Below are 21,941 nucleotides of genomic sequence, written 5' to 3'. Positions count from 1 at the left end.
CGCACACAGAAATAAATCAATCCTGGAACATTTGAAGTTTATTAAACAAAGAATAAAAATAAATGCATAGACATCTCCAAAAATATATGGTGGGTATCATTTTACACTTTCATTTATTTCGAGTCACCATTTCAATATTTTGCATGAAAAATTGCAGGAAGGCACTCCACAAACAACCTCATGGGAGTATTTACAAAGGTCATTTGCAGTGAAATAAAAGCCATAGACACATAAACTATGTTTGTCTTTAGGACTCTTTTGTTTTAAATATTACCAGTCATAGTTCATTAAAAGGTACAGTATTCAATAGATTCAATATTAAGCATAAAATGGTCATTCGTGTTCACAAGCAAATATTTCAAGCCAAAGTGCATACTGCCCTCCTGTGGATGGCAATTTTAAGAGAATCAGGCATCACATTGAACAGGAAGAGGATACAAGGAGTCTGCCATTCATTGCCCTCTGTCTTCATAAGTACATTGTAATTACAATTGCAAAACAATTTATATCAAGTATACTTCTTTGACAATTCTTCTGGATTATTTCTCACTGGTTTATCAGGACCTAATAAGAAAATAAACAGATTATATTGTATGTATTTCTTAAACATTTTAAATGATACAGCACCAGTCAAATGTTGGGACAAACCCTCTTTTTAATGCTTACTGTAAATATTATTAATAGTTTATAATTCGCAGAGCACATGATGAGTTCAATTTTAAGATTGTCCCTCCTTACACTGCTGTTTTTTGGGTTGTGTCTGTTTGAATCAATGAAATAAGATTTTAATAAGAAATAGCTGGGCAATTCCATGCAAATGTCAAGATTAATATGAATAAAAATAGTTTTTAACAAAGGTTTTTGACAATCCTGAGAGGTCAGATATCACTATCTGGTGGTTTAACTACCCATGTGAAGTCTCTCTTTTTTGTCACATCCATGTAACAATGTATTTTTCTGTGTATAGACTGTCTATTTTTCTGCCGTCTGGACTCTGGACTATTATCATGGGTTTAATAAAATATAAACAGATGATTTAATATATTGTTTATTAATACAATCTCTGAGAATATATTTCAAGTTTTGACTGAAAATGTCACATGCATAACGTTGGAATTGCCCAGCAAAAGAGCCAGAACGGCATAATAAAACAGTATTGTTTGACATTTATGCTAATTATTAAACAGGGTTTAAACAGTTGTAAGTGCAAAGATGAAAGGGTCCAATCGTCATGGGGTCTTTCTCTTTAAACTTTTATTAAAATTTACCCATTAAGCCTTTTACATTTTTTGGAATATTTGATTTTGTTTGCATGCTTACATTTAGATTACATTTTTTTACCTAAAGTTAAGTGCAGTTCACAATGTAAAAAGCAAAGAAGAACTTACCCATGACCTTCACAAATATCCATGTTCATCCAGTCCCTTTGAAGAGACAGGGTGCCATTTAGCAGTGGGCTTATTATAGCTATTGCCTGTAAAGGTTAGTTTAGTTAATTAAGTATTTAATATTCCGTACACTTTTCACAAAAGGCAACTGACAGTTTATTTATGTCTTTATCAAGTATGCAGGTTATTTTGCTTATTAACTGATGCTAAATCTTTGTGTTATTCACAGATAAGTTTACCCAGAAATGAATATTTTCTCCTAATTAACTCCCATGCGATCCCAAATTTACTGAATGGGTCCCATGATGTTGAAGCTCCCAAAAGCATATATCCATCACATAAGTAGCCCAAACAACTCAAGTGGATTCATACATTTCTCCTGAAGCAAAACAATAGGTGTGCGAGACAAAATTTTTGATTTTAACAGATTTAGACAAACTGAAACTGAATTGGTGTCGCATGACAAAATATCACATGACAACTGGTCACGAAACACGCAAGAACATACAATGAGATTTGAAGTTATCAATGTGGTACCAAATTTAAATTTAGAGCTCGATCCATAGACTCTAAATATTAATTGTTTTCTCTCACAAGTCTACTGTTTTTATTAATAAAGCATATTTATTACTTGGAGATGGATATAAGGGCTTTAAGGAGGTTCCAATGTTGTAAACTAGAAATGGGCATAGTGTTGAATGTTTTAATGATTTTATTTTCAGCTGACTAAAAGACATCATAAACACAGTATGTGGGATGGCATAATATCAATCAAATACTAAAAACGTGGTCTTGCTAAATATTGCTATGTGGCCTGAACTAATCCTGTAATTGTGAAAAAGTATCAGTGGCATGGACTGAGCTATTCTTAATTGTATAAAATACATAAATCAATAGTCAAGAGATTAAATAATTCATAGCATGAGGTTGAACATACCAGAGTCAGGTTTAGTTTTGGCACGCTCAGATTGGCTTTCCGTGCAATTCATGTGCACCAAGTCTCTCCCGTCTCTAAGAGGTCCTCTGGGCTCAGGCATGGAGAGAACAAGCGGCCTCTGGTGGTGATACTTCAGTCTGTACGTGTCTGTCATACAGTTATCCACCGAGAAATAAGTGGTCAGTGCTACTCCTGATCCTTGGGATGCAACAGGAGAAGGCTTTTCCCAACCACAACATTTTTCTTCAGGCTCACTGGACACCTGCTCTCCCCTCTCCTGGTCCGAACCTGATTTTGAACTCACGTCGGATGAGCTTGGGCATGTGCAATTGACTTCTGTTCTTCGGTGTATTGCGTTGGAGTGTGAAGATGGAACGGCATGACCGGACGTCTTGGAAACGGTCTGTGACATCTCCTGTAAGGTTCTTGGACGAAACGGCGGAGTCTTTATCTCAATCGGTCGTTGTGCATGTTTGGAGTGAGTTGGTATTGATGTAGGTATAGCTGACTCTTGCCTTGGTTGCATGTAACCAGACCGATTAAGGCCCGGTGCCACCTCACTGGTGCTGGAGCGATAAGCGCTGTCTTCCGGCTCTGAAAGAGGGTTTGTGAGTTCATCAGAACTGTTACACTCGGGACTACTGATCTTGCCCAAGCGTCGCAGTAGAGGGCTTTCTGGGTTATGATGCCATCGCATAGAAACTTCCTGCTGCTCTGCTTGAAGTTCTGTGGCCAATGGGTCCTTCTCTGCATTGCCCCCTTTCCTGCAAGTGCAGGATGAATATCTAACCTTCCTTCTGTAAAACAATATGTATAGATGTTGCCTCATTTTGGTATATTGAAATATTCATTATATTTACCTATGTCAAATGAAAAATTGCTATTAATCGCATCTAGATAAAAGTTTGTGTTTACATAATATATGTCTGTGTACTGCAAATATTAATTTTGTATTTATGAACAAGGTTCATGTATTTTTAAAATCGGTAAATGTAAATAAATAAATCTAATTATTTCCTAAATATATTTGCATATATGTGAATTTTTTTGGTTTAGAATTACAACATTTAATATGCACAGTACATAGACAAACATTTTGTTTGGCCGCCCTTATATATTTTTTTATATTCTTTGCCCAGATTGTCAATACAAACAAAAGAAATACAAATATGCTAAATATGGCTGCCTTCCATTGTTATAGATATCTGTCAAATGATTTTCATTTTCAAAATTTGTCAAATGTTTGGTTTTACACTGAAGTATATACTTAATAAAATTTTGGGGTAAAATATCCATTTCGAACAAAGTACAAATACACCCATCAAACGATGACTTTGTGATATATTTGCTAGGTTTAGACAAAGCCAGTAAATACCTTGAACTTGGACTTCCTTTAATGAGATGTTCTGAGTTCTGTCCCTGAGTTTTAACCCCTTGTTTGCCTAAAAGAGACAAGAGATAAAAAAACAGAATTACAAGCAAAAATTAATTTTCTGAGATTGAAATTATGGATATAAACCAGACAGTAAAGCTTAAGAGGTTGCTTTTGTTTCTGGTTTAGGTGTGTAGTGTCAGAGTAACAGAGCTGCCAAAATCCCCCTCAGCTGATCACAGCAGGCACAGACACACTCACTAGGACACATCCTACTCACTTATTTATAAATAGACAGACTATTCATCTCTTTCCTGCCAACCTGCTGAGCTCCATGTGAGGATCGAGCCACAGGCAATGACATGTGCTGCTAAGTCTAAGATTTAGGCTTTAGTAAGCCCATGGAATACGTTTGACAACTGATGTTGTTCTTGGATTTTTACTCTCTCTGGTCACTTGTAATTCTCTCTTTCTGTGTGCTCTCCTACCGGTTTAAAAGCTTCTGTTTTTTTCCTCTGTGGCAACCAGGGCTTTATTATTCCAGGCCTTCTGGGAAACTGACATGGTTGGTAAATACTATATGCAGCTTTGAAAGACAGAGATATGAAGAGCTTGATTTTGAAACTGCCCCGCAACCGCAGTGCAACAACAGTGAAGAGTTTCTCCCTTCCTGCTTCATTCCTATGTTCCATTATACTGCATCACTCTTTTGTGAGATGTTTCAAATTCAAGTTGATCTCTTGAGTCGGAGGGGACGTAGAGCAAAAGAGAGAGAGAGGGTTGAGGATTTTCTCCGTTTTCTGGCAAGCTGCTGTAGAATTTGCGAGAATTACGGTTCCATAAAATCACACAAAGGATTCATGACAAAATTGTAGATGAGTTCTGTAAGGCTTCTGGAAACACTCCAGATGACTAATGGCTCTGCAGCTCTCCTTTCTTTGGGAATTATCTAGTATAGTTCATCACATAGCTTTCCCAAATTCCAAAGCATGAAAGCAAAAATAGGGGAAAAGCATAGGGGAAATGAGATCCGGATGCATCATACAACATAGTCTAAAAATACATCAAATGAATGGCTGGTTATACATTTTTTTAATCTTCACCCTATATTAATATAAATTACTATAATTTAGAGAAAATGAATCAAATAGTGGAAAATGATGCTATACATTTATGCATTTAGCAGATACTACAGTATATCCAAACCCACTTACATTGCATTCAAGGTATACTGTATGTTTTAAAGCATCCATGCATTCCCTAGGAATTGAACCCATGATCTTGGCATTGTGAATTTGAGTTGCATCACAGGTAAGAGGAATGAAATACAGAAACGGGAATGTTTTTTTCTGTGTCATGGTTCCATAATAAGTATTTTATTTTACTGCATATTTCTCCTTGTAACTGTGCTGGCACTCAGATTCGGTCGTTAAGAAGATGCTTTTTAATATGTCTAATATTTTTTGCAGGATTCTTATATAACTAATCGTCCTTAAGTCTTTGTTTCAATTTTATCTTTGATCACTTCGGGAAGCGCTATTTATAACTTAACATTACTTTTTTCATGTGGGACTAAAGTAATGCGGATGAAAATACAGATGACTTTAGTGCTATCATTTGAGGTTCCTGTTTATTTGAAGAGGTTAACTAAAGTTTTTCAACGTGGTTATTTAAAAAGTAAGCAAAATGTAAAGATTGATCGTAAGGATGTCCTTTATTTGTCCTATATTTCTGATGACATGCTAGGCCTAAGGGGGGTTTCTTTAAAGTAATACTTACTACGATACTGTGGAGACCGCACTGCCTCCGTTTTTGAGTCACCTTGACTATTATGGCCTTGATCCCTAAGGAAACAGACAAAATTAACTGAGGATTAATGCTGTGTTCACACCAAACACAAATTAGCTAAATTACATGCAAAGTCAATGCAATGGCGCTAATAGACAAGTTTTAAAATTTCAATTCGAGTGAGAAATTTGATGGGTCCAAGACACGTGAAGACACTCACGTAAAAAGAACTAACTTTTCCCGCGAGTAATAAAGAGCGAGGAATGCAATTGTTCATGATTGGTGTGAACACAGCATAAGAAGTTCAAAGCTTCAGTTACACTTCGTATATTTTTTCCATAAATCAATATTATTATTCACCCTTTATGTTTGTCACTGGGTTTTGCAAATATCTAATCAATTAAAAGTATCAAAAAGCGTTTGTCAACTTTGAAGACACAGTATTTAATCATTTAAAAAGTACAACATTTCTCAATTTCCTGAAATTAGACATCTGAGCTTTAGGAAAGACATAAAGCAATATGTGTTTTTCCTTAATATATTCCTTACCTGAGGTGCTGTGCATCTTGATTGGCTCTAAGCTCTTTGCCTGTGAAGTTCTCCACACCTGGTGAGTCTGGATTGGTGGAGCCACTGCTTAACCTATCACTGCTCTCGTACCCCGACTCTGTCCTCTGAATCATCCAGTTATCGCTCTGCTGCTGGGCTACATTAGCTCCGCCTTTAGGCCGCGTTGCCATCATCTGACGCTGGGACTCCTGGGAGCTTTGGCTTTCCGTCTCTAACCGTGAGTCATCTTCATAGATAGTCATCAGACCTTTTTGCTTTTCCTTCATCAGACCTCGTTCCTGACCAAAGCGACGGACGCATCGTGGACTTCCATGCTGCTGCTGCTCCTTACGTCGTTCTAGCTCACTCAACACGCTGTCGACATTTAGGACTTCTCGCACTGGTCTCCACGAGGGCTTGGATTTGCCCCGCTCGGGGAGATTCGTTGACCCGCGATGGCTGAGAGATGATGAGTCGTTGTGACGGATGGCGCTGGTTGCCATTCCATGATTTGAGCGAGACTCCTGGGGTGATCCGCGAGGGTATGTTAAAGAATGCTCGGCTCGACAGACTCGTGTGGGGAGAGTTCTTTGCCTCTGGTCAGAACGAGATCTCGGGTCATTCTCAGTGGGAGAGGATGAGCGAGGATATAACACATCTTATAAAGACAAAGAAAAATGGGGGGGGGCAAATTCCATCAAAAGCTTGCTCTTAAGACAGTTCATACATCCACAGAAAAAAAATGAAGAGGCCGCTCTAGTTTAGCCTTTAATCACCATCAATTAAAAAGGTTGTTGTCAAGTCTGATGTCCAAGTACGATACATTTTGCTTTTAATTTACAAACCTGAATTTGATTATCTTATTCCCCTTATAGAGGTAAAGATTACTTAAAAAGCCATTTAGTGATTTTTATATGAATTTAAGCCTCTTTTTGCAAATGTATGCTTGCTACAGCACTTATGTAAAAGGACAGATGGTTTGCTCTTATTTTGGAGGTTAGCCAGTACTCTAAACTTTTACCTGCGTAAGTTGCCCTTAGTTGTTCCATCTGTTACAGCAAATGCCCCTAGCCGAATATAAAATGTTTTGTCCATTTTCTCTATCAAACTACTACAGCATTCAATGGTCAGACTTTTCAGAGTCTGTCTCTTTCTGTCTCTGTTCGCCTCTCTCTTACTTTTGCCTTAATACATTGTGGGTTTCTGTGCGATTCCTAAAGCTACATTCCTGCAGCTCAATTGGTACAGCACTACACAGAGCAATGACCTCGGCTTTGATCCCAGGGAACACACAAAATGATAAAAAGTATACTTAGAATGCACTGTAAGTTATCCAAAAGTGTCTGCCAAATGCAATAAACATTGGTACGAACATATCAATACAAAATTTCACTGTATGTACAAAAACCTTAAAGGTGGGATGTCCAATTTCTCATAACCGTTGTTGATGTTCAAATCACCAAAACATACACACCCCTACCCCCATCATTCGCTTTCGTCAGAGCTCGGATCGACTAATGTCCATCCTGGTACTCGGCCCGACTTTGTCTAAACAAGCGTAATTCGGAAATCGGACAACCCGCCTTTAACACTTACGAAACAAATGAATATAAACAAACTGAGCAGAGTGAGGTACTGGATGTTTTTATATAATTGAATTTTTTTAAACATGTAGATCAGAGAATTCTGTACATCTCCTAGTCTTTCTACTATTTCTCCTAGATACCAATGAGATCGATCCGGTGCCTCTGATATTTCTTCTGCGATAAACACCCAGAAATCTGACAATTTTCTCCATTGACGGCTCAAAAGAGACATCTGAGACAAAGTGGATACTTAAATCAAATTCCATGAAATCTCCTGAGCTATGAAATAGCAAAAAGATTATCCGGGTACCTTTGTGTTGAAGGGAGTAGCTTCTTTCACTCTCTCTTCTCTGTCCTCGGTGAGAAAATTCCCTGGAAGACTCCCTGTACCTGCTGGGACTTTCTGGAAGCACTTTAACTGGGATATTGAAAATAAAGATTTTGGTAAAATCAATCCAAGTACTTTATTTTCATAATAACAGTGGTTTTCAAATGCAATTCCTATCAAGGCATAAAATACTGTGTCGACATGTGCTGATGTCAATGACTTACATCGATTGGTAGAAGACTGCATTGTTGTTTTGTGGGATCCCTGATTTGTTCGTTGGGAACCAACAATCACATCTCTCACACTGTCCAGTTTCCTGGAGCCTGACAGCTGAGTGTCTGGAATCATAGAGAGAGAAATCATTTAATTAAACTTTATACCAAATGTTTTTTTTCCAAATCCATACTACAGTAGGGTTGGTTCAAAACGCTTCAAAACGTTTCTTAATTTATGGCTTTTTTATGCAAATTCTGCAAGCTGCTTATTTTATACAGTGTACGCATTTGGTAATCAGAAGCTGTTGAACTCCCCAAAAAGTATTTGAACTTCTACTAACCTACTTTGTGCTCCACAGGAAAAATACACAATCTATTATTAATTAATTACTTAATCTATAATTATTAACAATTATCCTGTTAAAATGTATCTATCCAAAATCTATCCTGTCATATTCTATCCTAACAGAACTGCTGTAATGGGGTTTATGCTTATAAAGATTAAAAATATATTATATCTACTGTATATTGTGTAATCAAATAAACCACTGAGTTTTCAACTGAGCAAACAGCTTTGGGTAGAGATGACCTCCTAAACTACATTACATATCTGCTCCATCTGCAAACTTCTGCTGAGAGAGAAAGAGGACACGCTTGCATATTATCTGCTTATATAGGACACCCTGTAAACTGCCCCAGATGTTCGCAGAGGAAAAAACAAGCTCACTGATTACTGCACATCACACTTGTAGGTGAATAGCTAAACAAATCTGCCACTGATTAGTGTACACACAGTGATATAATAAAATTAAAAAACATAGTAACAAAAAAATAACAACTGAAATACTCAGCAAATAGAAAAAGTTATGTGAAAGAAAACATACAGTACATTACACACAAGAATAAAAAAACAAAAAAAAACAAAAAACAATCTGACTATGACGACAACCCACTTTTCATACGTTTGAATGTTTCTTAATCATGTTCCTGTAATTTGTGTTGCCATTAATAGTTAGGAATAGGAAGTAAAAAGAAAGGAAATAATGGACAGAAAAAGGAAGAGAATGTGAGGAGAAGGGGGAAGAACATTCAAACTCAATATACCACAAACATTTTTTATTAAATCTGTTAAATATACAGTATAAAAATACAGCAACAGTAACATTGTTAATACTAGTTGGTTTTAATTAAAATATTTTAGATTCAGTAATGGACAGTAACGACATTGCTTTAAAGCCAATCTTTAATTGGCAATGTTGTGTTATAGATTTACATTTGAGGAAATAAAAAAGGTTGATAAACTTATGGCACTGCAAGTGGTCTATCACTTCACTACAGGGACAGCACTGGTGTTCTGCTCAGCAGAAATATTGCCAGTTCAGTCTAAAGCACAAAACTCAGCAGGGACCAGAAGAGCAAGCCAGCACAAATCCCACATTAAACATCCTTCCAAAAGCACCAGAGGAACAAATCCAGCAAACACATTAAGACCTCTCACAGTCTCCAAAAGACGCAGTAAGATACTCAAAAGCCCAGCAGAGCATGAAAGTTATTAAGTGGACATATTTATTCAACAGTACCGATGAAAGATGTCTTGTAGAACTGCAATAGTTACCAATGCAGCATTCTGCCCTTTGCTGCATCCAACTGCGCATGAAAATGTACTGTACAACAGCAAAAACTTTGCTTTCAGTGGCCATCTGTTTTGACAAATAACCGAGAAAAAAAAGAGAACGAAAAATAAAAGTAAAACTACTTACAGATATTCATGGGAAAATAAGAATGCCTTCCCATTCCAATTGGGGTTTGTGAGTATGACAGCATGGGCAGAATATCCATTTATCACATCACTGAGAAGAAAGCAAGAATGGAAGAGAGAATGGAGGGAGAATTCGGTGGAGGGGACGGGTGATAACAGCGCTATGCAGAGGCCAGAGTGAAGGGATTAGGAGAGACAGACAGAGAGAGAGAGAGATAAAGTGAAAGGCAGAGAGAGTGAGCGTGTGGGTGATAATCCTTGTCCTCTAGAGTTCAGAGACCCATGCTGAAATCAACTCATCCACCTAGTAAATGCTCACCATAAAACTGGGATTTGTGCTCAAAATCAGACACACAAATGGAACATCGGAATGGATAAAAGCACAATTTACGTAACTCACAGATCCTGTCGAAAGTTAGTCTGCACACTCTTTTGTACAAAGTTACTTTGTAATACAGAAGTCTCTTAAATAATTGAATATATCATGATTATCCACATATTTTATTACAAAAGCTTGATTAACATGTTTTGTCATTTGTTAACTGTTGGATAGAAACTCTTATTATAAGAGAAGATTGGTGCATTTCTGTTTACACAGATTTGAATCCACTATGAGGGGTTGTCTCACCTGTCCCTTTTCCATTAAGGGGGGAGTTATAACGGGACCACATGGTGGTCTGTCTGGGAGCATCCTCATTAGACACTGCAGTTCCATCCGGATTGGCATAGAATAGGAGAAGCGGCTGGAAGTGACCCCGGATACATTTAGATGCCACATCTTTCCACTTGGAGCCAATCTAAACATTGAAAGAGAAAATCTGGCCAAATCAGTGCTGCACTGGCTTCTGTCATATTACTAACAAAGATTTTAAAAGTGTAACTCCTCAGTATTTAAGCAATCTTCTGCACTCTATAATCATTCATTTTTATTAAAGTCACAAAATCTTTCCAAAATGTCATCAACGTCTACCTGGCAAACGTTTAGTTTTTTTCCAGAACATAATCAATTGCCACAATTCGTAATTCAGAACCATTAAAAAATACTACTCCCATATATTTGATAGGTTTACTAGCTCTTTTGTCTAACTCCAGTTATTGACAAATGTCCTTATTTTAGGTAGTTAAGATGATCTGTGCCATTTTGGTTAGTAAGAATCAATGCATTCTTTTCGGCCATCCTAGCCATTGTTATCAATTTATTGTAACCCAAATATAACTTTGTGACAAGGAGTGCGGGACGAGGGCCGTGAGGGAACGGCGCGAGGCCGGTGACGTTAGTGATAATGAGCGTCAGCTGCACGTTGCACTGGTCTCCCATCTCTCACGGAGGAGCTACGGAAGCATAAAATGAGGAGGCCTGGAATCTGGCCTGGATTTTATGTTATGTCTTATTATGTTTGTTAGGCCGGCAGTCGACAGTAAGGGAGTTGTCGGCACTTTACTTTTGTTTTCTTGTTTATTTGTTTTATTAAAAGTTGGTTGAACGTTGACGGATTCCCGCCTCCTTACTTTGAACATTGGAACAAACTTTAAAATTGGATGTCATCACAACAGCCTGCCATAAAAGAAAACCCAACTCCAAAAGATTTTGTTGTATAATGTGTGCTAAATACCTCTTTTACAGTTGCGTCATCAAAAAAGATCCATTTGGAAGACTTGCTGTGATAGGCGAACGCTAAATAATGTCGACTAGAGTAACAGATCATTCCCACCAGGTGGAGATCTCGTTTCTTGGCATTTTCATCAGTCACTCTATAGAACAGCTTAGGAAAGAGAGAACAATAAAAACATGCAAGATGAGAAAGCCATTCTGAAGCACTGTGTTTTCCTGTTTTAGCTAAAGAAATTGTAGAATATATATAGTCAGTACCATTTTTATTCTAGAAATACATTTTTATAAAGAAATTCCCATCCTGTTGGACTTTCTCAACCATGCAACATTCTATACCAAAACATCTATAATATATAATAAAATGTCAGATTAAGTGCTAGGAGTCGATGTAACTGTGTGTATGTATAGACATATAACATAATCCTCCAGCATGCAATAGGATAAAAATTGAGATTTTTACCCTCACCCCAGAGAGATTGAGGTTTGGGCCTAGGGAGCGAATGACGTCTTCAGTGAGGTCAGACTGTTCAGCATCCCAGACAAAGCCAATAGTGACAATTTCCGGACAGTTCATCAGCACACGGCGGATTTTGATACTCTGCCCACAGTTGCTCTGCAATCCACAAAAGCAAGCTTATCAAAGTTATATAAAATGCAAGAAGAAATCGGTTTAATAACATTTAAATTCAAATGAAATGTAAAGCCAATTTGATTTAGCTTATTTACTTTAAGGCATACTTTATAAGCTTAAATAGCAATATTTTTACACTGTATTTTTTTATTTCTTGTTGTCATTTTGTTCTAGTTTCCTGTTGATGTGTTGATAGATAGCACTCCAAGAAGAAACCAGCTTCAATAGGAGCTTGAACAACAATGGTTCAGAAGCACTTCCTGTTTTCGTTTATACATTCCACAAGTTTTTAAGGTGTTTGCTTAATATTTTAGTGTTAATTTTGTGTAATTAAGCAAACATCTTGGAAGAAACCTATCAGGTGAGAGGTTTTGGCGTAGAGCCGGAGAATGAGAAAATGAGGGAAATCAACATTTTGGTACTTTCTATGGTACTAACACAGAGCAAGGTTTGAACAAGAATTATGGGCTACCTAACAAAACCACAGGTTCTTTGACAACAGATTCAGGTGTTTTAATTTTCTTCCCTCCACAGGCACAGTAATTTGAATTTAAAAACAGAGTTGAGTTTCAATTGGGTTAACTGAAATGAAATAAATGGGTTAAATAATTAACAAACAAAGTACAAAGATTAAGTTTAAAGGGAGAGTTCACAAAAATATAAAAACTGTCATTCATTATTCACCCTTAAGTGGTTCAAACCCTAAATGATTTTCCTTCTTCAGTGGTACACAAAAGTTGGTGATTCAGTCGCCTTGTGTCCGTACAATGGAATTCAATAAGGGAAATTGTTTTATGGTTACAAACGTTCTTCAAAATTTCTTAATTTTATGCATAAGTATATCCCTAAGGTTTGGAATCACATGAGGGTGAGTAAATGATGACAGAATTTTCATTTTTGAGTGAAATGCACACATCAAAAGCATGCAATCTTCTGCAATGCCCAAAGGTTGAAAACAGACACTCCACCCTCTGCAATATACACAAAAATCTCAGTCCCATCCAAATCAGTTCCAGGAATCACAGATATCAGGTGATATGAATTGTAACTCTAACCCTTTTAGAAAACAAATACGGTCTGAATTGGGATTTAGTCATGCCTAAAGTAATTTCCGTGAAAAATTCACACTGTTATGAAAGAACCAGGGCTTATGTTAAGAAACCCATTATTTCAGTTCATCATGCATCTAAATAAGACAGTATAAACAAATGTGTCAGCATCTGGTAACCATGCAACTTGTTTAAAGAAAATAAGAGTTTATATACTGGGCAGTTACGGAGATCTCCAATAGTGTTAGCTGCCTGCAGCAGTTCACCAAACATGTCTGAGCGCAGTCTGTCTGTCTTCTCCAGGACACGCTCCACTTGTTGACTGATAAAAGAGCACAGAGGAAGCATTAATTGTAGACAGTGTAATAAATGTAACAAAAACTCTTCAATACAAACAATGTTTTTCTATGCAGTTTCTCATTTTGAGGAATGTCGGTAATGGAACAACGATAGTACACATTCACTTGCATTGGTTTGTACAATAGATGTAAATGGGTTATGCCGTTGTTCAGAATTTTAATTTTTAGGGTTCTTAACAAAGAAAGTACATACAATACAGTAATATTTGTAGGAATATTTTTTTTTAATTGGACTAAAGAAAACGTTCTCTAAAGAATACAAACCACTTGATGATTTCACTCACCAGAGTGCTGTGGAGGACACATAGTGCACAAGCTCAGTGAAAGGGTGAGGGTCTGATGATGCCCCACAACTACGACAAACAAACTATACAGGGAAAGAAACTAATGTGAGGGTCTAACCAAACAAATATAACAGCAGAAACATCCCATACATACTTTAATAGACTGCTGTGGATTAGTAAGATAAATATATAACATACTGTATAGTGCTTTCATACTGTAGAAGTCTTATTTTGGTCGCTTTTTACTATTTGTATAGTTTATAAATACTGTTTGGAATTAAGAATTTAATTCCTTAAATAATTGAAAATATGCTTGGGTTAATAATTGCATTAAATGTGTAAAAAGTCACAACAATGAACAAAGAGACAAAGTACCTGCTCATAGAGAGTCATGGCAAACTTCTGGTGGGTGATGCATGATTTGGAAGTACAAATTTCTCCTGCTGAGTCAGACACGAGGTGCAGGTGTATCCTTTCCAGAATGTTCTCCTGTCTCCCAAAATGTACAGAAAAGAACAGCAATGATCAATGGGGAATGAGATTATGTTGATACCTGACTGCCTTCTAGAGTTATTCTTAGCAGTCACCTGATAGTTCCTACTGTTATTTTTGTCATAATCGTCATTATTATCAGTATGAGCAGCATATCACAAAGTAGATTAAAGACACAAAGCAACTCAAAATAATCCAAATTGATGCCAATAGGATTATGATTATTCAGCGATTATATTTGATTCCTCATACAGTTTACAACTAGCCAATGCACCCAACACGTGTAGAGAAAAATCTGTATCTAGAAAGTGTACGGCCAAAATTCTGTACAGTCTCTTGGTATACAGTCCCAGAGATTGTCCTTTAAACGTCATTGTGACTATTATGGTGCTTAAAGGTGGTCAAAGGCTTTATGCTGTATAGTGTACACTATAATACACAAACTGCAAAGCTCATGAAATCTAAAGACCGTTGACAACGCAATTCTGATGGTCACAACAAGTAAACTCCAGCAGTGACCCTGATCTATTCTTAATGCGTTATGTTGACACAGTGATGATGTATAAACCGCTTTAGACATACAAAACACTCTGCAGCATCATCCATAATGCCCAGCTGGAAGCGCTGCTCATCTTTAAAGGTCTCGGCCAGAGCATGACGCAAGGTGTCCGACGGCAGAGCCCGTTCTCTACTCTGCTGGAACTGACAGAAAATGCTCTGCAAAAGGAAACAGAGACAAAGAGCGCCATAAACCTCTCACACACAAACTCAGAAATCCAGGTATAGTTTTGAGAGAAAATCTGTGTTTTTGCCAGTTTGGTCGTGTCCTACTGCAGTAAGGTGACTCAGTCTACTGCAGTGGTTTTAAATTCAAATACTCAAATTTTGTGTCTCTTACTCTTTTACTCCAACTTAAAATCGGACAGCATATACAAACCTTGATTTAACGATTCAGTTGTGTTAACTTTATTAACAACCACAGTACACAATAGAATAAATTATATTAAATATTCAAGTTTGGTTTAAGTTTAATGTAGGTAAATAAGGCTGGCCACACACCAAAGACTTTACTTTGCACCCCCAGCTAGTTCAGAAATTATCTCAACTGGCTTTTTCTATAAAAATCCTTACATATGGGGTGTTATTTAGATTTTTTTACAGCTCCCAATCACGTTGGTGCCCCGATCCCAAATCGTAAATGTCTAGCCTTCTCCAATAAGACACCCAAAATAGCCAAAGAAAGCAAGCAAGGTTTAGCCAATTGTTATGAGCTTTTATTGCTTAAACATAAAAGTATTCTAATGTCTGTGGTCTCCCATAGATTTAAAATCGGTTAAGATTTGATATCATCTATAGTGTCCCAGGCAAGTTTATTTAACCTAACATCCAGTTATTCCTTTGTTCCCTGTGTTCCAAAGTTTCCTGTTACTGTTTTATAAACAAATTTCTTCAAACAATTTAAAACAATGTGTTGGAAGCTTGTCAATGATGCCAAACAATGTTGTCTAAATACAGCAGGAACCTTTCGGTACTCACTTTTAAAGCACAGAAAATACAGGCATCACCCAAGCAGAAATGGCCAGAGAGCTGTCGTAGGCTCCTCCTGAAGATGTCAAGCTGCCAAAGAACCTGTAAGAAACTGGTGTTTAATTTGTACACACCCTACAGTACCATACAACACCATGCTCCATCCATGTTCTGCTGCAATAAGAAGCCATATACTGTTTTTGGGGGCATTTCTATATAGGCCCAAAAAAGTGGTCAAAAAAGTGCAGTGTCTATGGGTTCCCCAGGTCCAGAATTGCCACTGACTGTCCAGAATCCCCCCGTTCCCCCCATTGCGGATTTTACTTTTTCCAATATGATCAAGACTGTTCACTTGAAGGTGTGATTGAAAATAAATGATTTGAGTGCATCTATCATTTTCTGCAATGCAGAACTTCATTCAGCACAACCCCCAGAGTAAATGGGTAGGGGCTATTAGGGCTCATTATGATGGTGCCTCAAAAGATTAAATAAGTGCACTCGACTTTCAGACTTTCAGTTTTCACCACTAAAAATGGCAGACCCCTAAAATAGTGCACTATATTAAAATGATATGGGGGCTATTCAGGACACATTTACAAGGTTTAGGGGTTTATTTTTGCCCAATCATCCACCACCATATTTTGTTATCACTAACCTGCACAGCACTGTTGAGGAAACAGCTGTTCTGGCCTGGCTCATTAAGAAGACCTTTGGTCAGGGCGAGCGAGATCATGCTGCCTGGCTGGTAGGACTTGCCTAGCCCAGTCCCGCTACAGGCACCATTACCAGCCATGCTGCCTCCAGGCTTTTTAAACAGTTTGACCCATGCCATAAGATTGGAGCCTGACCCTCTCCAGCAGACAGCTGGAGTCAATTACTCAAGCAACTTGAGGTTTGTGTATCTGTCTTGGGCAACATTAGTGCCCAGCAGTCCCAGAACCTGACAGAGCGGACAACTTCACAGTGCTCTAGAGGCAATACAAACCGAGTAAAACTGTTATACTGCACTGTAATTCGTTCAATGTGCAGGATTTGAAAGCACACCATTGGGATATGAGCGAATCATTCAATGCAGTGGCGTTTCATTTAATGTGAGCGTTTGACATCTAGCCACAAGTTGCAGCACATTGCTTTAGCAGTCCTGCTGTTACTGTGACAATGATTATACTATGTCTCCTCTGTTTGTTTGGGTTTAACTGCATCCAGGCACTCTGGCAATAAGGGTAAGGATGCAGATGGAAAAATAAATCCATTACTCTCCTCAGCATTTCCAGCAAAGTCAACGGAGGTCATTGAAGGGGGTTATCCATAAGGACTCCTTAGGACAGGCACTGAGGTGAAACAATGGCTAATAAGGGAAGACCTACAGAGAGAGGGGAAAAGAAAGATTAGATTAGACATTGTAAAAGAAAAGAAAATCAATGTTGTTAAATGATTAAAGGGTACTTCAGATTACAACAGACATTTGATATGTTGTTATAACAAGAACTCCCATTGCAATAAAAAGCAACATTTTCTATAGGTTTACAAATCATACAGAGTACTATTAACTCTTTAATTCCACCCCAAATCTGTTTGGGGAATTCCAGCTTTTGGATATGACATTTTGTGTTATGGATTCAACAAATAAACACTCAGAGAACCTATTTGTAAGCAAACTATTTGTTTATATTTTACCAAACCCCTGCTGGTAGAGTCTAAACAACAGAAAAATATCGGTCTCTAAACACGTTTTCTACTTTGGAAACAAACACGTGTTACAGAAGGTGTCGACAAAAGAAAAATGACTATGGAAAATCATGCTTTAAAAATATAATAATGCTACTTCACATGGGTATTTAAACCACCAAATGTTGAGATCTGTGCTTTAAGTATGGTGAAAAGCTTTGGAAAAAACTTGCCCATTTGCTCTTTCAGAACTCTTTATGCAGTGATGAGATAATGCCTCATTATATCGTCAAGTCTACAGGTCAATAGCTCAAAAATCGTTTGCTAAAATTTAAGAAAAGTTCAATTTAGGTGGACTTTCACTGGTTAAACTCAAAAAATTAATGTAAAATGCAACCAAACCTCTAATTTGATTGAATATCAATAATTTAAATTAGATTAATTATAGATGGTTTCATTTTAACAAAATAAACAAAAGTTACTGCGCAAGCGTACTTTGGTGACCCGAATTTAACGTCTGGTACACATTCACAAAAAATATAATGCCTGTACTTTATTTCTGATAACAATCAAAAGAAACTGAGAAGAACAGTTAATTGGTTAAACTTGTATCTCCAATGTTTTGTATTTAGACTGCGATACAAGTCTTAACCGCTAGATATCAATGTACCATAAGGTTTGATGAAATGCGACCGAACTACAGGACCCATTCAACAAATCGTTTATTTAATAAAATGAACATAAAAACATCAACAAATCATTTTTTAATACGATTATTATACAGTAAAATAATAGTACAAATTAATAGGAACATAAATTAAATTAAATATAAATAGTTATATTATTAGACACTAGCAAAAAACAAACCGGATGTTCACTTTGGGTCAGGCGCACGTGTGTCAGATGAAACAGTCTATAGTTTTGAATAATCCAGAGCTAACATGTCCCACAAATCAGGCAATTTATTTCCATTTTGTCCTAACCAGTACTGCAGGACCTTTCTCCTATAGCATTTAAGGCAAACTGCACCTCATCTCTAACTCACAATCAACAAGCAGCCACACAGCACATATTCTGACGCATGAGCAGACTACAGTATTGCAAGTTCAACTCAGAAAACTGTTGGTTGCTGTTTGCCTTGCCTCCAGGGCCTTCATGAGTCAAGATCAAGACCTCTCATACTCCAGCTCACTCTATCTTTCAGCTTTCCAAAAAGTACTGCCGAACTGTCAGAGCAAAAACATACTCACACTCACACAGAAACAACTTGTTCTCACATACAGTGGCCCCAATAATTCTGTCCAGTTGTTTCATTCTGCCTGACACGTTGTGTTTATTGGATAGTAAATACTGTTTGTATATATTGTACACTGTATGTCATATTACATCATGAAAAAAATATTGCAGTGACATGAAATTGTAATATTTGGAACAATCCACCAATGTAACATCAAATACTCAGCCAGACTATTACTGGCATTTACCTCAGTGCTGAGAAGCTTAATGACAAGTACCAGATAAAATATATAAAATGGCTGCTATAATGGTTCTTGGTTAGAATGCTTTAGACAGAAATTGATAGAAGAATCTAAAAAAAAAAAGTCTTCTGTGTTCCATGATCAACTCCCATTTATAGCAGGTTACTAAATTCTTAAACGATCTTAACTACTGACATGAGACATGGTGCTGGCACTTGTTCTCAAACTCATAAAATATGGACAACGTATGCCTGACATTAGTCCTGACGTAAATCACGAAGCCCATAAAAAAACCTTTTCTAAATAATTTCAGTCAAGACTTACTTGTATGGAATCATATTATTCCACAGTTGATTAAATATCAGACAAATATAAATGTGTGATGTCTTTAAATAGACATAATTTATTGAAGCAAGAGGTTTACCAGTGTCATTGAGAATTGTGTACAGAAAACTGACTGGTTTTCAGTTTTAAGCGTCAATCCTTCATCCAGATCCTCTTTGTCCAGGGTCAGGATGAATGTGGAACTTGTTGCCGCAGTGTCGCAGTATATTACTGTAAATGCTGGACCATTGCCATGGCTACTGCATAAAAATGATGGGCTGTAGGCAGCTGCAGCACTGATAACGAATTCTTGCCCCTTTTCCCTAAACATCCAGGATGTGTGACAAAGTATGACATAAAGATGTGAAAAGGATTTTCTGGGGATTTTTTTGCTTCGGATATGCACCTGACCAAAAGTAAATACAACCAAGGAGACTAGTTCTTCTTTAAATAAAAAAGTACATTATTATCTTTGGACAGACTGTTTATGAAACAAGAATGCTAGCTAGAATAATAAAAAATTGAGTTACACTTATTATTGGAGTGTAAAGAAATCCGGAAGCACCAAATAGTTACAAAACAACGGATTTCCTTGACAGAATGTCAAGTCTGCCTTTACAGTCTTTGTAAACACACACTGAAACACTGCAAAATGTGATATTTCCTTCACTGTCTCTGACAAGCAGGATTTTCTTTAATGAAGGTATGCAACAGAATGGATATGATATTGGTATGTAACGGTATTTGGATGAAGGAGATGATAAACAAAAACAGAAATGCGCTCAGCATGCCTGTACACCTGTTACTGCGCATGCGCATCCGGTGACCCGCTCAATGCCGCATTTTGTGGCATTCGAACGCGCCTATGATGCCCCAAAATAAGGCACAGCAGTTAATAAACAAACACGGCTTACCTACAAGTGTCCAGGTCAAATCCTGCTTTTATAAACGTGTTTATCCATACACATGACAAGCTGAGAGTTCGTTCTGCACGGTTAGCTCAAGTTACTTGTTGTTGGAATCCTTCATTGCTCGGTCATAAAACTCGATAAATCCTAAAGATTATTTAAAAGGCCTGTAAACAATAATGCCGCAGCACTGTGTCCGCGATCTTGCCTTCCTGCTCCACATTCATCGACATGTCGTCCTTTCAGATCCAGAGCTAGAGATTATTCTGATAGACGTTAGAAGCTCAGACTCCGCCCCTCATATACCGCTACACTATTTACTGCCATTCCGCAGAATAACCAGCGTGTTTGGAGGGCGTGGATTCAGTCATATCCTCCTCACGAGACGCACAAACCGAACAACCGATTTGACTTTATATTTCTGAACAGCATTACAGAGCTTGTTGTTAAAAAACATACACATATGTACGTTACAGATAGCATATGTTATTTAAGGGTTGTAATCAAATTATCTATAGGCTATATTGATGTTTTTAGGTTCATCGTGGTTTAACGGTGTTATGTGTTAGGTTATTGCAGAAACGCTGAGGAAATCCTTTTTATGCCAGGACTTAAAACACTTTAAAACTGGGACAATTAGGTCGCATGCAAGAATTAAAGATGATGAAATGTAAGAAAATTCTCTTTTAAAAACATTTTGTTCGAACTATACCTTTTTTATTTAGGTAATTTCGTTATCACGTGAACATACACGCACGTTTGTTTCAGATTTACAAATGCATTTTTTTCAAGTCGTGTGAGTTTTTTATGCTCTCTTCCTTTGTCATGGCATGTGGTTCTGGTTTTGAAGAATAGCATAGTATTTACATTAATGTACTGCCCATATTTTGTTGGCTATTATTTCTAGGTCATTGTTGTGTGAATAATTAGTTTGAACAATGTTGCAGGCTTGAACTGTCTCGACGTCTGACCTGTGAACAGTTCTGTCACTGAGACAACAAAGATTACATCAGCCTTACAGTGATGTGTATCTGTCACTGTAGTTACAGTGTTCATCTACAAAGTTCCAAAAAAAAATATTTCGGGACCACTAAGAAGTATTAAACTATCTTGAGACCAACCTAAATATTTAATGGAGCTACATGGAGAAATGTTTTAAAATTTTGACAAGGCCTTTATTGGTTGATTATAGTAATCCATGGACTGTGTTTTAAATGAATACGATTTAAAATGTGAAACTATAGTGGCTGTAGCAATTCAGATCTTTGTGTTTTACATGCATAGTTTAGGATGTTTATGTAGTTCTGTTGGGTATTTTATTGGCTTCATAGTAAAATATGTAACAGTAAAACAGCTAACATGATGCAAAGAATGCATGTTATAATAAAGAGCTCAATGGACGGTGCCTAGGAAGCATTTGCTGACTGTCTGGAAGTCTCTGTGTTTATTGTAACTGTAGATCATAGAGTGTCAAATTCATATGACCCCTGTAAATATAGCCAGTGTCAGAAGATATGTCTGCTACATTTCAGAGTGTAACTGAGACAGATTCTTCTAGAAACTGTTATGGGAGATGATTTATTTTGCTGAAGGCTCCGAATATACTGCAGTATGTGCTTGAAAAACCTTGCAAAATATTTTGTATAGTACACAGGTTCTTAATTCACTGTGGTATACAAGGATATTT

The 21,941-nt window shown here is 37.2% G+C and overlaps 1 protein-coding gene across 2 annotated transcripts; it reads right to left on the bottom strand.

Moving 5' to 3' along the window:
* Nucleotides 1-12: 12 nt before the first annotated feature.
* usp53b (ubiquitin specific peptidase 53b) lies at nt 13-20,520 on the bottom strand. Of its 2 annotated transcripts, none has more exons than XM_056773159.1 (18): nt 20,261-20,520; nt 16,532-17,239; nt 15,886-15,978; nt 14,932-15,066; nt 14,233-14,346; nt 13,858-13,940; nt 13,431-13,536; nt 12,001-12,147; nt 11,536-11,685; nt 10,551-10,719; nt 8,173-8,286; nt 7,931-8,038; nt 6,035-6,692; nt 5,477-5,541; nt 3,701-3,767; nt 2,326-3,122; nt 1,389-1,474; nt 13-564 (listed from the first exon to the last, which is right to left on the bottom strand). In XM_056773159.1, exons 2-17 carry the CDS (start codon nt 16,706-16,708, stop codon nt 1,398-1,400), a joined length of 3,060 nt encoding a protein of 1,019 aa, XP_056629137.1. In that variant the 5' UTR covers nt 16,709-17,239; nt 20,261-20,520; the 3' UTR covers nt 13-564; nt 1,389-1,397. The 2 variants fall into 2 exon arrangements, with proteins under 2 accessions (XP_056629137.1, XP_056629147.1); XM_056773169.1 differs by having other exon boundaries at nt 20,265-20,520.
* Nucleotides 20,521-21,941: the final 1,421 nt, after the last annotated feature.

Source organism: Triplophysa dalaica, chromosome 2, assembly GCF_015846415.1.
Source record: "Triplophysa dalaica isolate WHDGS20190420 chromosome 2, ASM1584641v1, whole genome shotgun sequence".
Taxonomy (NCBI): Eukaryota; Metazoa; Chordata; class Actinopteri; order Cypriniformes; family Nemacheilidae; genus Triplophysa; species Triplophysa dalaica.
The sequence above is the reverse complement of the archived record's forward strand: the minus strand, read 5'-3'. Positions and strand labels throughout refer to the sequence as shown.

Coding starts and splice junctions, on each gene's coding strand:
- usp53b (XM_056773159.1), bottom strand. CDS start 16,708: ATGGCATGGGTCAAACTGTTTAAAAAGCCTGGAGGCAGCATGGCTGGT. Junction 14,347..14,931: donor ATGATGCTGCAGAGTGTTTT/GTATGTCTAAAG, acceptor TTTGGGAGACAG/GAGAACATTCTGGAAAGGAT. Junction 12,148..13,430: donor GAGATCTCCGTAACTGCCCA/GTATATAAACTC, acceptor TGTGGATTGCAG/AGCAACTGTGGGCAGAGTAT.